Source organism: Python bivittatus, unplaced genomic scaffold (assembly GCF_059951505.1).
Source record: "Python bivittatus isolate LINGU-HERP-01145 unplaced genomic scaffold, Pbiv_v1 ctg000980_np1212, whole genome shotgun sequence".
Taxonomy (NCBI): Eukaryota; Metazoa; Chordata; class Lepidosauria; order Squamata; family Pythonidae; genus Python; species Python bivittatus.
The window spans coordinates 38,686,034-38,702,039 of record NW_028277125.1 but is presented as its reverse complement, the minus strand read 5'-3'; the positions used below and the strand labels follow the sequence as shown (position 1 = coordinate 38,702,039).

General features: G+C 36.4%; 1 protein-coding gene across 3 annotated transcripts; it reads right to left on the bottom strand.

The window, feature by feature from the left end:
• Positions 1-8,991, bottom strand: A4GNT (alpha-1,4-N-acetylglucosaminyltransferase). 3 transcript variants are annotated; one of them, XM_088132286.1, is made up of 4 exons: positions 8,900-8,991; positions 5,343-5,559; positions 3,767-4,194; positions 1-1,233 (listed from the first exon to the last, which is right to left on the bottom strand). In XM_088132286.1, exons 3-4 carry the CDS (start codon positions 4,175-4,177, stop codon positions 634-636), a joined length of 1,011 nt encoding a protein of 336 aa, XP_087988412.1. In that variant the 5' UTR covers positions 4,178-4,194; positions 5,343-5,559; positions 8,900-8,991; the 3' UTR covers positions 1-633. The 3 variants fall into 3 exon arrangements, with proteins under 3 accessions (XP_087988412.1, XP_087988413.1, XP_007434030.1); XM_088132287.1 differs by having other exon boundaries at positions 5,343-5,497; positions 8,900-8,990; XM_007433968.3 differs by lacking the exon at positions 5,343-5,559.
• Positions 8,992-16,006: the final 7,015 nt, after the last annotated feature.

Genomic DNA, 16,006 nt, shown 5'->3' with positions numbered 1-16,006 from the left:
CCTTAGATAGTCCTTATCACTATTGCATGTGACTGCTTCTCATATAACACTGAGCGCTGGCCATCACCACAATACAGACTTTAGTTTTCTAGTGTGAAAGGAAAATGGTGAGAATTACCTTTGAAAAATCCTAAAAAGAAGCTGTATATTTCTTGGGCTCCAATACAGGTCCTAATTACTGTATATAGCTCATTCATTCCCTGTATTTCTGTAAATGTTAAATATTATCTAAAGATTGCCAAATTAATATTTGAAGGATTACTGAGTTTCAAATCACAGTTGTGATATGCTGGAATTATAGAGAAAGCCCAAGGTAAGATTAGAGTACTCCAGTTCTGTATGGGAGAGAAAACTTCCCCTCCTATTACATATGTTTCTGAGCAGTCGAGAGGCTCGTCTAAACTCCCACTGAGTCTTAGTAGCATAATGGATTGGGGCAGGGGGAGCTTTAACTTCCTTTGTCCTCTCCCACCCAGAACTTCCTATGTTCTGTTGGGGTTTTGGAGATCATGATTTCCTGGTCTTTTAAATATCCAGCATCAGAAATTGGCATGCATGTAAGAAGAGAGGAGGGGGTTCCCAGGTTCCTGGAGTACTATCACAGAAGCAATAGGATTACACCCTTAACTAGTTTTATTTTGAGGCAACCATATCTTCTGCAGCTTGAACCAGACTCCTATATGTACTAGGACAATATGTTCTGAACAGGTTTTCAACAAGTGTGTTGCTTCCAACGGTCACATTCTTTTTCTCTTTCTGGTTCATGAAGTTCCATAAGTGCACAGCATAGGAATGATTGAACTCTGGCTTTGAGGTCCATACTTCATAGTACTTTGTCCATGCCTCATAAGGGATGGGATAGAACCGTTGAGGGTGCAAAAAGGAAATGTTGGAACATATATGGTCTTCCACCTTCTCAAAATCTGTGAGATTGCATAGCTTCTTTAGTATTCTCGTAACTAAGTCAGGTCCCTGATTTCCCCAGATGTCTCCATTGTAATTTTGAACAAAATCTTTCATGCAATCCCAGAGGAACCAATGATGATGTTGAAAACCAAAGACTCCATTGCTGGAGAATTGGGAAGACTGAGCTGCCAAAAAGTTAGCCACTGGGATAGGTTTGATGGAAATAACATCTGTGTCCATATAAATTCCACCATATTTCCACACTACTGCAAGTCTGATTGCATCAGAAATAATGTAGGGCCAGTACTTCTCCTTTGTTGTATTGACCTGAAAATTTCAAAATTGATACATAAGCAAGGAAAAACAACTAGTTACTAAGATAAACCTTCCTTTCAGTATATGCAATGCTTCTGGTATTTGCAGTGAGGAAGCCTTATCCCTATAAAACAGCTTGCATAACACATTCCAGATTCAAGTTCTGGATGTGGTAGGCTAAAAGGTATATATGAGCTTAATGCCTGAGATCCTGAACTAATCAAGATGTTGCATGTTATATATATGTTGGTTTGTGCTAACCAAAATATGTTTTTTTAAAAAAATTATAAATAAAATACTTATTTTCCAAAGGTTCCATTCATTTTAGTTATATTGATTATTTGTAAATAAATTATTTAAAATAGAGATTTTTTTCCAGAAATGCTTAAATGCTTACTTCACTTAAAACACCCCATCATCATCATCCTCTTCCTCATTAATTTACAATAAAAAAAATATAGATACAATTTACTTAATGACAATATGAAGAAAACAATAAAAATAAAATTACAAATTAGAATTAATCAAACTGTGTGAAATATAATGGAGATTATTCTAGCACCTGTAACAGAAATGGCAAGCCAACAGAATATTTATGTTATGGATGAGAAACCTGTAATCCTACAGATACTGATGAACTTTATCTCCTTCTAGCTATAATGATGCTAGATGCTGGAAGTTATAATTCAAAAACCGGATGGCCAGTTTGCCTGTTATGTTTGCCTGTCTGTTATGTAAGATATGATTAATAATACAAGTCTGAAAAGCTTAATTGTAAAAAAAGAAATGTGTTTGAAACATTTTCTAAGGAGTTTGGCAATCAGTCCACTTGCTATTTCAAACTGAATTAGAGGAGCCATGTGATATTTCAAGTCAAATTAGAGGAGCTGATGTTAACCTTTCCAAAATTATTTGGAAATTAAGACATTATTAGAGATTGCAACTAATAGCTAAGTTATAAAGGTCTCTGAACTTCAATTTCTTAACAATACTCCATTTAAGTTATATGCTGTAATACTTATAGTTCCTTCACATCTTTTGTTAACCTCTCTAAAATAAGATACTTGATTTTAGTTCTTATTCAATTTTCCCTTCCTTTGATACTCACTGTTTTGAGGATGATTTTATTACTTCTCAGAATTCTATTCATTCTTAACAGAGTTTATATTATTGTCGCTCATTTGAATATCATAGAATTACTTTCAATGCAGCATTTACTAGCTAACCAGATATTCTCTATTTCCATTATTATCAAGGCTACCATTTTCTGTAGATGTAGATGAGCAAAGTCTAATATTGGCTTTACATACTGATTTTGCAGAAAAATAGCTAACTAAAAATAGTTAATTAAAGATGTCACAATAAATACATTATATATGTCACAAAAGTGAATCTTTAAATGAAAGTGAAGTGAATTTATATTTCTGTATTTTCTTAATACCCTCTAAAAGATATAAACAACAAAATATATTGTGATCAGAATATAAATACTGCTGCAACTTGTTCAGAATGCAACAGTCTGACTAATTTATAGAAGGCAATATTTTACATTGGGTGTAAACAATACCAAAATAAAAATGGGTTCAGCAAAAGTGCAGACTTCTTAACGAAAAAAAATGTTCATATTGTTCCTCTAGGTACAACATAATATTTAAAAAGTATGTAAGCACATGTAAAATATCTCAAATCCAAGTTTTTATCTCTAGTTCAATGAGTCAGAAATTAGATGATGCTTAAGCCCTTTTCTGAAGAACCTGCAGAGCTGCTGCTGTATAGATTAATACAGTAGCCTGACCTGGTAAACAATTGTGTGTTTTGTTCTTAGAGAATAATTTCTCAAAGAATAGACAGCCAATGGAGTTATTCCCTGATACGTTGTATTAATTATACAGTATGCATTTGACTTCTTAACTTTATTTCTTTACTCTTAATCAGAGCAGTGAAGATCAGGTAAAATACTTCCTTCTAACTTTTATGTTTGGGAAAGATTTCTGAACCAGGACTGATTTTTTTTAGGAGCAGTCTCATGGTCATTCCTGGAAGTGCTATAGGTGAGACAGAGTCTTAGTGAATAGCCCTATTATACTGTGAGTACAAGGTACATTTAATTTTAAAGAAAAGAGGACAGAAGATTTCCTGTAGCATGTCATACAGTAAATTGTAAGAAATAGTCTTGTTGCCATGGTCTGCATTAGAGGGGAAACTCCCAAATGGATTGTTTATACTCCCTCCCATTTCTATTCTGGTGAGTACTTAAGATGGCTAACAAAATTTATAACATAGAATATAAAGAATGAAAGACACAGAGTAAAATTAAGATTCCAGTAAGTAGTAAAATCATGTAACAGTTAAAAACCTGGAAAGAGATGTCAACAGATTCCCTAAATACTGAGTGAATGGGGCTGGAGTCAAATGCAACTTTCAAGGGAGAGTGTTTCTACTGATAAATGCAAAAGCAATACAGATTCAACAGAACAGATCTATTGGAATTAATGTTGCCTTTTTCTCTTGCTATTCAGAAAAACACTCCCATTTCCCATCTCACCTGAAGAAACCATGGCAATAGAGGTGTGTCCTGGAATAATATGTCCATCTGAAGAGGGAAAAGGAAAACATTCTTCATAGTTGGTAAGAAGAAAAGTGAGGGATAAGAAGATTTGATATCTGGCAATGTGTTATTGTTCAGTCCTTTCATAAAGAAAATGATGGGCTTGTCTGGATAAACTCTGGCAGCAGATTCCACAGAACATAAAACAAGTGGAGAAGGTTGCAGACGATCAGTTGTCTCCAGAAAGATGATACTTTTGCCCTGGGATACGACATCTTTGGGCCTCAGGAAATGTCTGGAAATTGGTTTGCAGAAAAAGAAGCAATCTGCTTCTTGGGACAGTTCATAAACTATTCCAAATGCAAATAGAAAGGTGATGCACAAGCACATCTGGATTTCTTTCATCATGTTGATTGCTTCTTAGGCTTTTGATATGATTGAAAACAACATATATTAGTCATGTATTTTCTACTCCTACCACAACTACTGCGCACACACACACACAAACCCACATTCCTGCTGCTACTCAAATTCTTCAGGTGTAAGTAATACTTTTACTCTTCTCCTAGGCAGAAAGCTATAACCCTTTACAGGAGCTACCCAGTGATATAAGAATCCATGTTATGAACAGTTTTGAATAGAACCAAGCTGATCTCTTCTCCAACGACATTTCCCTGAGAAAAAGTCTGATTATTCCTTTTCTGGGCTCTCTAGAAATGGGGGACAACCACATACTCTCCACCACAAAATGCATTAAGAAATATGTGCTGGAAGCTGCTAACCAGCCCACCAACCTGCCGTCCTTTCAGAAGCAATGTTATCATAACAAGCATAACAATACCTTAATGGTAGAAGAACCAGCAACATCACGTACCTAATTATATCTATTTAGGGGGAAAAGTCTAATTTTTTTTTCACTTGGGCTTATTTCCAGGTAAATATGTACTGCACTGCAGCCTGAATCTTGGGAGTATTCCTTTATTCTCGACATCAACACTCTATATTTTCCACCCATGCCAAAATGCGTGAAAAATGAATAAAATCCAGAAATAATTCTGTACATTTGAGAGAGAGAGGGGAATAGAGATGTTCCAGAGTGCAGGAGCTTTATATACCACATGCAGAAATAAAATTAAAATCTCATTCTTTACCAGAAAAATACTTTACTAGGGAGATTTCTTCCCCTGAGCCACCTTGTGGCCATTTTGGCATTTTTCTTATAATTGCTGTAGATACAACTATTGCTGCCGAAGATATTGTCTTTCCGTTAACTATCAAAAGATATTTTTAAATCCGTTCTCTGAACAGATCTCCTTTGTCAATAGATCCCATATCAGACTACAACTCAGTTGGAGCTGTGCTGCTTATGAGTTTCTCTGTGGTGATATGGAAGGAGATTTGAACAGATGAGGATGACTGAGCTGTTCTAGTGGAGCCACACAGGAGATGGATGATAGTTCCATGAAGGTTCTTCATGAAGACCCAAGGATCTTCTTACTGAGGAAATCCTGTTTTGGGGGGAAAAAATGAGCATCCCAACTTTCCAAACAGTAACATAGATTTGACAGATTACCTGAATTTTGTGGCTATATTCTGGTGATTTCAGTAGATGCCTGCAATGTTTTAAGTCAGCTATTTCAGCAGGAGACTCCAGGAAGATGCAGCAGCTAGGTATCCTTTCAGCATCCTGAGTATTCATGTTGTTGCTTAACATTAGCTTCTGTCTGACTGATAGAAATTAAAAATCTGTATCCTCTGACTGCTGTATCCTCTGGCCTTGGAGCATCAACCTGTTTTGAATAGACAATTCTGTCTTTCCCACAGCTTTCATATTTTACATTAGGAAGATGGCCATGAGAGGAGCTGGAAGTTTTCTTCCAAATCTCTTTAGGAATATATATTAAAGAAAATACTTGCCCTTGCAAGTCTTTCCTGAGAAAAATGCTAGTTTCAGTGCTGGCTGCTTAATAAATGCTACCCAACTGTCTTTCTGTTTGCCTTTTGAAATGAGAACCTCCACTTGCAATCCTTTAGTGAAAGGCATTGGAGTCATCTCAAGACTGCACTTTTGCAAAAAGGCTGCAAACACTTAAGTGAAATGAATAATTAAATATTTTAGCAAGCATGTTCTTGTTTACCATCATAGCTTAGCTCTGGGAAAGGTGAGGAATGTATTATAAACATCCCTGAGGGCCAACTTCACAGATTAATCATCTGTCTGTTTTATCCACAACTGAAGGAACTGAAAAGAAAATCTCATTGTCCAATGTATAAATATCCTGTACATGGGTTTGCTTGTTTATTTAAACCAGGTTAGGGTTTGTAAATATAATGTCTGAATTTCCTAATTCTTCTGAATGGTCAAATGCAAAAGCAAAGAACATAATTTTGTACACGAAGACACGGGAAGACAAGCAAGTTACTGTTGGATGGGATCTCACTGGAGAAACAGAAACCAATACTGGCATGTACGGAACTGAAAATAGTGAAATCAGGAAAGTGAGATCTCCCTTAATGTTCTAATTAGTCATATAGTATACTTTATATGAATAGTTGCAATCTGCAAGTATCTTCCATATAAAGAGACATGTAAGTAATCAAGTATATGTCTAGAAGTTATTACCATGGGTCCTGGCATTATCGTACGCTTCTCTTTCTTTGAGTGATTGAAATCTCCAGGGGTAGTACTGGGTGACTTAGTTTCTTCCCAAACAGGAGGAGAATATATAGTAACAGGGGAGGTTCTTGTAGATCAGGGTTCCTCAACCTTGGCAACTTGAAGATGTGTGGACTTGCTGGCTGGGGAATTCTGGGAGTTGAAGTCCACACATCTTCAAGTCACCAGGGTTGAGGAACCCTTTGTAGATCATCACTAACCTACTCCAGTTTAGTCCAGAAATTCAGAAACAAATAGCTGTTTCCTGATAGAAATCTTCAGTGAGAAAGAATTTATAATACTACATAGCTGGCTTTTTTGTCAAACCGCTTTTACCATCAATAAGTTTTCTCTCACTTTCAGCTAAAACTGATCATCCTATAATCAAATCACTCAAATACTTTTTCTGGGGTGACAGAGAATTCAGTCTTTGCTTTCTTTATCTGGCAGCTCTTTAGGCATTTGAAGGACTTTATCATATTTCTCTTCCCTCTCTCTCATTATACTTACTTACTTACTTATTTATTTATTTATTAAATTTGGAAGGTTGCCTGACTCTCAAATGATTCTCGGCAGCTTATGCAATTAAAAGAAAGAAAACAAACAAAAAGGAAAACAACATATGCCTTTGAAGTAAATACACATTCCCTTACCAAAAATCCACCAGGGGTTCAACAAACAACCAAATCCCACCCATGTGCTTAAAGACCTATGGAACTTTTATAGGGTGGGAGCCATACAAATCTCTGGGGGATGCTGTTCCAGAAGGCAGGTGCTTTGACAAAGATGGCATGCTTCTTGGGGCACTACCAGGTAACATTTTTTAATAAAAGGGACCTGTAGTGTCCCCACTCTGCCTGATTTCATTAAACAGGCAGAAACCACTGGAGGCAGGTGGTCCCTGAGACTCTATGCCATGAAAGTCTTTATAGGTGACAACCAGCACCTTGAACTGCACCTGGAAGCAAATTGGCAACCAGTGCAGTTCTTGGAGCACTGATGACGTGGGTGTATCAAGGTGCACCCATCACTGCCTGCACTGCTGCATTTTGTACCAGCTGTAGCTTCCAAGTGGTCTTCAAGGGCAACCCCATATATAGTACATTTCAATAGTCCAATTGTAGGTGACTATGGTATGAGTTACTGTCTGGATATCTATCTGGTGTCTATCTTGTTGGATTAGAAGACCTCCAAGATCCCTTCCAACCTTATCATTCTATGGCATGTTCGCTTAACTTAGAATTGCAAAGTGAAAACAAGGTTTTGACATTTGCTTACTCTATAATGTGTCTCCCCTGTACCTACCCACAATGAATCCAGGCAGGTGTGCTTATATTAATTACATTGATTCCAGCTCATTAAAATGATAAAAGAGAAACAGAGAAAAGGGGGAAAACAGATAAGCTAAAGTAGGAAGATAGTAAAATCCTTATTAAACACAAGATGGCCAGGAGAATGAGGACGTCATTAACTTCCAAGAAGAGGTATTGATAGATAGGACAAAAGAAACAAAGACATGAAGCAATATCCAGGGTGCTAGAAAATAGCAGTTCCAGCTGTTTTATCTTTCTGGAATCGTCATGAAGAAATTTCATGTTGATGGCCAGTGAAGAGTGCCTGCTCAATAGCTGTGGCAAAAAGTTACATGCCATCTAGATTTATTTAAGTGTCAGGCTAGGTAAAAATTGATTTGGACAGTCAAACTGATGATGATGTGGTTGAATATCTAAATTGACTTTCTGAATTGACTTTCTGAATTAAATTGAAATGTCAAACTGAAACATCAAATTGGATGCTCTTGATTCTTTTCTTATCCTTTTGATGCTACTACATAAAATTGAACATGTTTTTTTCCCCCAAATCAGTCAGGAAATTTGAAACAAATCAATACAGTTTAGTTTGAATACTTGGACCGGATTAATTTTCTGAATTGATTCAAATTTTCTGAATCAAATTATTGGTTCAAATCAATTTTGCCTGATAGCTCAGGCCTACTAGCACACTTAGTTATTGTTTTTATTTTGTTCAATCTCAGAATGTTCAAGTGAAAAAAAAAAAGCTAAATCTATTATTAGATAATATCTATGTATTTATATTCATATATACTAAAACTGTAATCTGCTGCATATTTTCTTGGGAGTGAGCCCAGCTGAAGTCATTGGGATTTACATACTTAATACTTCTGAATAAATATAAATAGGACTCTTGGTTGCTTGCTTTATACTTTCATTCTCTGATGAACCAGATTTAAACATTATTACCTGTTTCATTTATAAAAACATGCACAACTCTCTGTGAACTGGAAAGTGCTATTCTAACTGTCATAAAACTCAGAATGCTCTTAGAAAGATGTTTCACTTATGCAATGGATGTCTCATGATTTATTGATTTAAACTATTGGAATGAACACAACTGATCTATCATCTATATTGCCCCCTGTGCTTAAAAATATACATTTCCAAATAAAGACTTACCTATTGTGAAGCGAACAACAGGTAGTGTTGGTCTGCCACTAACACAGGTCTTACACTGAAAACAGAAAATTCTTTGCAAAGCTTCTATTAGATTTGAGTGAATGTAAGTTTGAATGTCAATTTACTGAACCTTTTATATCTTGGATATACACTCCAACTCCTAACTTTTAGAAGTGATGTTTGTACAATGCTTGTCATGCGATAAAAAGAGGAAACAAAAGACTTAAAAAAATTACTAGTTGAGAAGAAATAAAGCAGCTAATACCTCTACCAGATAGCTTAGAATTTGCTAGTGGAAAAGTACAGGTAATATTTTAGAGTGTAAATGAGACACTACTAGAAGAAAAAGCGTGTACCCAAAATAGAAAAGATAACCAGGTCTACAAGATAAACATAAAATAATGCCATTTTCCCCCATAGTTTTGGAATGAATGCTTAGAAATCACCAAGAAGAGATCATCTTTTTGTCCCCAATCCTCTTTTTGATGATTTTCTTGAGCAGATATTCTTTAATGTCTTGAAGTACAATATTGGGCTCAGAAAGAGATGTGGCAGATCACTCAGAAAGAGATGTGGCAGATGTTTCTTCCAGATTTATTGGACTGCAACTTCAGTCATGGTTTTGTAAGGAACAAACTCAGACTAGTAAAATGGCTGTGCTGAATTTGGAAGATATATTTAGGCTTGCATGTTATAGAAATGGTAAACGTATGAATGACACATTATAGCATGACCTTAGGAAATTCTGTCTATCTTTTTGCAGGTTGGAAAATGTTATGGAGGAGGGGTGGGGGGAAGGGAACTTAGATTCCAATAAAGAGTAATTAAAATAATGCCATATCCTGTGATCCATTAAGAGGCATCCATTTCCACTTGCATAGCTTCTGAGAAACCTTGATTACTTATCTTTAGGTAATCAATGTAGCATTTGGCCTAGACATTGCACATTAGCACAATATTGTCATCAATCAATCTTAATGAAAAAGGAAAACTGAATTGGAGATATGTAAAGAAAGGAAAGGGTATAAAAGTTTTGAAGTGGCAAAGGGGAAGCAAAGTAGGCACAATTGGACACAATAAGTTTCATCTGAGCTAGGGCCCTAAGGTTTTAGAGACTTCCTGATGTACCAATGCAAGTTCAATCTGCTAATTCCACAGTCAAAGGAATTGCCTTGAAATGACTGCGAAAAATTGCTTGCTTCTACCTGAAGATCCGGTAACTCCCTTTGTTGCAGTGACTCATTGGTAATTATCTTTTTATTGTGATTGTAGCCTAGTGGACAAATAAATTACATTGAATTATAGCCTTATGACAATGCATGGTAGTTAGTCTTGTGAGTCCATGTATTGCATAAATAATACTACTGAGTTATACTTGACTCCTGTCATGACATGGCTTCTTGCTTAAATATGCAGTCTACTGGACCATGGTAAGTCATTGCCTTGACCCAGTGACAATTCTTTCAGGTCCCAAATATTTGAAGAAACACTAACCTTCCTATTTGCCCATCTATTCAAATCCTTAGAAATGCCCTTATACTTTACAAAGAAAGGTTCTTTGTGGTGGCAGCCCAAACTTGGAATTTCGTATCAGGAAGTATGCCTGTCACAAATACTGAATTATTTTTGGCAATAGATAAAAGGCTTTTTATTGCACGGACATTTAAATCTAATAACTACTTTTAAGTTTTTTTATATTTTTATTTTGGATGTAGTTTTAAAGTTGTTTCATTTTATGGCTTTGTGTTTAAGTTCAAATTATTTTATGTTATTAGGTTTTTATTTTTTAATACACTGCTATAGGATCTTTTTGTAGAGGGTAAAGTACAATATATACATTTATTATAGTTTATTCAATTATTGTGGTATTTTTTGTGGTACTACATTTTCTTCCATTTTATGCAAGCCCAACATGTTCAGCATCTCATTAGCTCAGAAAATGGGTTCTGTTATCCAGACGTGCTCTGGTCCAAATCTTGTATCGTACCCAAGTGGGAATCTGTGCTAAGAAGGACTCACTAGAGCCAGTGCAGAGCAAAATTTTGAGGTCCATGCTTGGTGTCCATATGGAGGGTAGGCAAAGCCCTACTCAGATTAGAATGAGCATGTCTAAAACTGAAGTGTAGGCTTAGCAGTTGATGATTAGCTATTGACTGAAGATCCATTTTTCCCTGACAGGTTTATTGCCTTTAGTTTTTGCAAAGAATTATTCTTCAAGTTGGTAAGGCACAGTAGAACAGAAACTAGCATCATATGGGGTACCAGCAGCATTTCTAATAATTTTGGGATATGAAGATACCAAACAAACATTCTCTCAGATTAAATGATACGGAGCATCAGATCAAAGTCAACAGATTATCGTAAAACAATAGAACCTGGGTAGATGGGAACCTGAAAAATATTTAAACGCTCCTAACTTTCCTAGGTTGAGGAAAACTTTTTCAAGGTTAGGCCCTTTGCATTTTTGCAGGACAGGCATTCCGAAACTTCACTAGCTAAGTGTACCTGCCCATGTGAACCTGGAGAGAGAGAAGCTGTTCTCATGTGCTACTATAGTGTAACTTCTATAGGGATGTTGAGAATAGTTACATCTTACCCCTGCTGCATCAATACCCAGGAAGAGTGGATAATTACTATGTGAACCTCCTGCTTTCAAATATGAGATTATCTGTTACCTGTACACTAACAAAATGTTGTGTTGTGGCAGTGAAAATGAGGCAACAGCTGGTGGAAGTCTAAGCACTGTTGTTTACTTTTTAAATTATTGCTTCAATGCAATTTCCTGACAATTGTTCAAAATTAATTGAATCCAGATAAGTATGTTGTATAAACATAGCCAGAGAACTGTAGCAGAGATGGGTTCTACAGCATCATTACCCTAAGCCTCGCTTTAATGTGAGGATCAAATGAGGAGAGGTAGAAAATGTATCCTGTCTCTCAGTTCTTTCAACTGTAAAATATGTGATTGCCTCAAATAGTTTCAAGTTCGTTACCATGTAACAAAGTCAAAGACAACTCTACATAAAGAAGACTGAGGTATCAACTGACACAGTCAACTAAGGCATTGTGTCTATTTGATAAGATTTATTTATTTAACTTATGGTATACCAAAGCTCTTTACATTGTATTTTATCTTTGCTTTGAAGCCAGTTAAATAATCAAGTATCTATATTTAGCATACAATACTTATTATCTTCAACCATTATTTTATAACAAACAGAACAATAAAAATTGGATCCTAGAATTCTTTTCTTTAACAGAACCCCAAATACTATGACTATTAAATGTGTCCAGCCTTTGTTAGGTTTTTCAGCCCATAGACCCATCCATTACAGATTTTAATAGTTTTAGTGTATAAAAATGTAGATTTTCATCAGCCTGTTAATGTCCTCTTAAATGCCACTTTAGCTATGTAAGCACACTATGTTGGCACTTGAAAAAGGCTCACTGTAATGCCAAGAATAAGTCACCCCAAGCATTAATGATTTAATCTGAATATATGAAAAGATCTTTTAAGGCAAGTTTTGCAGAGAAAGTTTTCAAGTAATCCATTCACTCACCAGTTCCATGTTTAGCAGCACATACATGCTTGTGTATAAGCAAACCTATTAAAATATTAACCAATGGTTGGTTAAGGTCCAGAAGGAGAAGTCCTTTTATTAAGGAAAGTTTTCTGAGTTTTCTGTTCTCAGGTGGAGGAGAGAAGAAGAAAAAGAGAAATATTTTGTTCTTGTAGGAAATAAGCAAGAGGGGTAGGGCCCATTTCCCATTTGTACCTTATCACTTGCATACTTTGGTAACATCTCTTCTATGTCCCCAAGACCTTGTCTTCCTGTCATCTCCAGCCCATGAGTGAGACAGGCTTCACTGTAATATTTCCCACTTGTTGTCCCAGGGCAGTCTCAAGGTGTCTAAAATATGTCAAGCTTGGTTTTTTGTTTTGTTTTTTAGTTTTTGGTTTTGGTGCCTTCAAGTCAGTGTTGACTCCTAGTGACTGTCTGGACAAGTCCCTGAAGTTTTCTTGGCAGAATTTCAGAAGTGGTTTGCCACTGCCTCCTTCCTTGGGCTAAGAGAGAATGACTGGCCCAAGGTCACTAGATGGATGTGTGCCTAAGATGGGACTAGAATTCATGGTCTTTCGGTTTCTAGTCTGGTGCCTTAACCGCTACACCAGACTGGCTCTCAAGCTTGTTATTCGTTATCTTAAATAGAAGTGAGGTGACTGCCATAACTGGAAACAGACAAGAGAGATAGGATAGGGAACAACAAGAAGGGTAGCCAATTCATGCTAGTATATCTTTCTGGTAAATCAGGCAGTGAGGAAAGGAAAAAAAGAGAGGAATAAAAAAACAGGTTGTTTTGTTGTTATTTCTACTCCTAATGCTACTAGTAGTTAACATGATAAAAGGTGCAAAGATGGTTCTGGAGCTTGTCTTCAACGTATTTAGTGTATAGGACAACAGCTAATAGAGAACAAGATTCTTTCACCCCTATAAGTGCTAAATTATTTGTCCGTGGTTCATATCTTAAAAAGAGGGAAAATAAAATAATAATAACAATAAAACAAGAGATTGTTTCTTTCCTCAGATATTAAAATAATTGGCTGATGAAAGTATTTAAATGAGGGAGTCTGCTTGTTTCTAGAATGCTTGCATTATTGTTTTTTAGGGAAATGGACTGGTGTTTTCAGTCATCAGTCAGATTTCCTCATTTTTGAAGTGCTAACTTGCTTATATGACATTTATTTCCTTTTGTTGTAAACCTACTTTTTACTGATACAGTATTTTGTTGTATGTGAAAAAGGCCTGGGGCTAAATTTCAGAGGGCCCCAACATTCTGTGGAGTTCTCCATCCTAGCATTTCTCTGAAAACGTCTCTCCCCTCTTTCCTCTGTATTTCTAGTGAATGCAAAATCAGGCTCACTGAAGAAGGGTTGTAGTGGGTGCAAGTCCTTCTGCCACTGGAACCACCTACTAGGCCCTGAAGTCATGGTGGGTGTCTGAGAGCTGAAAAAGGAGCAAAGGGCAACAGTAGCATCAGCAGTGTACTGGAGCACAGGAAATGGCTTTATATTAAGTTAGACCACTGATCCATCTAGCCCAGTGCTGTTAGCGCTCACTGGCAGTGGTGGCAATGGCCCTCCAAAGCTGTAGCCTGGAGACTTTCAAGTCCTTTGTTGAGATGCCAGGGATTGAACCTGGAACTTTCAAGGTGGAAAATGTTTGTCCTGTTACTTAACTTTCCTCTAAATAGTCACATTTTGATATTAGGCTTTCAAAGCTATATTTGATTTACTAGAACTGCAGCCTTCTTTGATAGAACCTGTTGAGTCATGTGTAGAGCCTGCCCAGAATGAAAGTACAGCACTAGTTATCTGACAGGGTCTCAATGTTTGCTTTCAGCTATGAACAGATCCTGTTTCAGAAAATAAATGAAGGATGTAGGACTTTCTAATGCACTTAGAGAATGCAAAGCAAACACATCCTGTGATAGCATATTGATAATTTTCACTCTTAATTATTCTTAATGTCATTAGGCTAACAAAGATAGCAAAGTTTAAATTAATAGTGTGTGTTAAATATGTTCTATAAAAAAGACACAGAATTCTACATGTAATGTACTTTTTCCTATAATAAAAGCTCTCCATAATGTCTCCATAGTGTTTCTCGATAAATTAATAACAGAAATGTATTAATTATCCCCAGCTGTGACTGAAACAGAAAAAGGTAGAATCCATTGACCCAGAGCTAACTTTTACTTACACACACACACACCTATACACAAAGGGGTTGTGTTTGTTCTTTCCGCAAGCTGATTGCTATGGATTGTTTATTCTTCCTCAACCACCCAACCACCCAACCTGAAGCAGATTCTCACAAGTAACAAAAAACAACAGGACAATGATGCTAACATGAGAACCAGACCCTGCAACAAACCCAGATGTCTACTTTGCCCCCAAATCTACACCAGTAGTGACACTGCAGGCCCCAATTAATACACACACAAGATTATAGACATCCTTCCATGCTGTTCCTCTAATGTGATATATGCCATCATCTGTGAGCAATGCTTCTTTGGATTCTATATAGGACAAATGGGACAAACTTTGCACAAAAGAATTAATGGATACAAGTTTGGTATCTGGACTCAAAACAAGGAAATAAATAATATCAGAGCATTTCAATGTCCTAGGACATGCTATAGCAGACCTCAAAGTGACTGTTTTGGAAAAGTGGGACTTCAATGGCACCACTCAGTGAGACATTGCTCAACTCACATACATCAAAAGGAATCAATTTCAGAAGATCTCAACCAACAAAATATGTTTTTACACAAGTCGTTAATTGATAAAGTACTTGTAATGTCTCACATGTAACTTGCATATCCATAACCAATCTAACTTCCTGTTCTCACCCCAAATTAAATCTCACATCAGTTTAGTTACTCTAGGCATCTGTTGAAATGTGCTCTAGCTCATGAAAATGTATGACTTTCATAAAACTTGTTTATTGGAAAAGGTGCTGCCATATCCCTTAGGATTATTGTCACCATAGACTATCATGGCTCTCCTCCTACAATTCCTTCCTCTAAGGGTAGCTGGAAGGAGAGAAAGAGGACATGCAAGTGTATATGCATTTGTATTTGGATGATATAGTACTGTTTGGGTATAGATATGTGTATGAAAGGGAAGCTGTGTAGATAAAACATCAATTAATTTTACAGATAGAGTGCTTATTTTATTGGTAATTACTCTTACGAAGTCCACTAATCCAACTCTTCTCTGAAGACCAAAACTGTTGCAATAGTTAAAGAATACCTACTTTTGTGTCCAGGTGGTCTGGCAGCTACAGCCCTTTCTGGACTAGGATACCTTTGCCATAATAAATAACCTCAAGTCTTGTACCTCTGTGTTCATCTATATGTAAGGGGCTCTTGAAAGTGGGTTGTAGGTTTTAGCTTATAGAGAAAGTCACCATTCAAATTTGGAATTGCATGCAACATCTGAGTTATATTAGCTCCATCCTCCACAGTTTGATTGGCTGCACATTTATTTCCAATTACTCTCCAAGGTAATATTGTTGACTTACAAAGCTATAAATGGTTTGG

Excerpts from the sequence above, each read along its gene's own strand:
- A4GNT (XM_088132286.1), bottom strand. The coding sequence starts at position 4,177 with ATGATGAAAGAAATCCAGATGTGCTTGTGCATCACCTTTCTATTTGCA. Across the intron at positions 1,234-3,766 it reads TATTGCCATGGTTTCTTCAG|GTCAATACAACAAAGGAGAA; the intron begins GTGAGATGGGAA and ends TGAAATTTTCAG.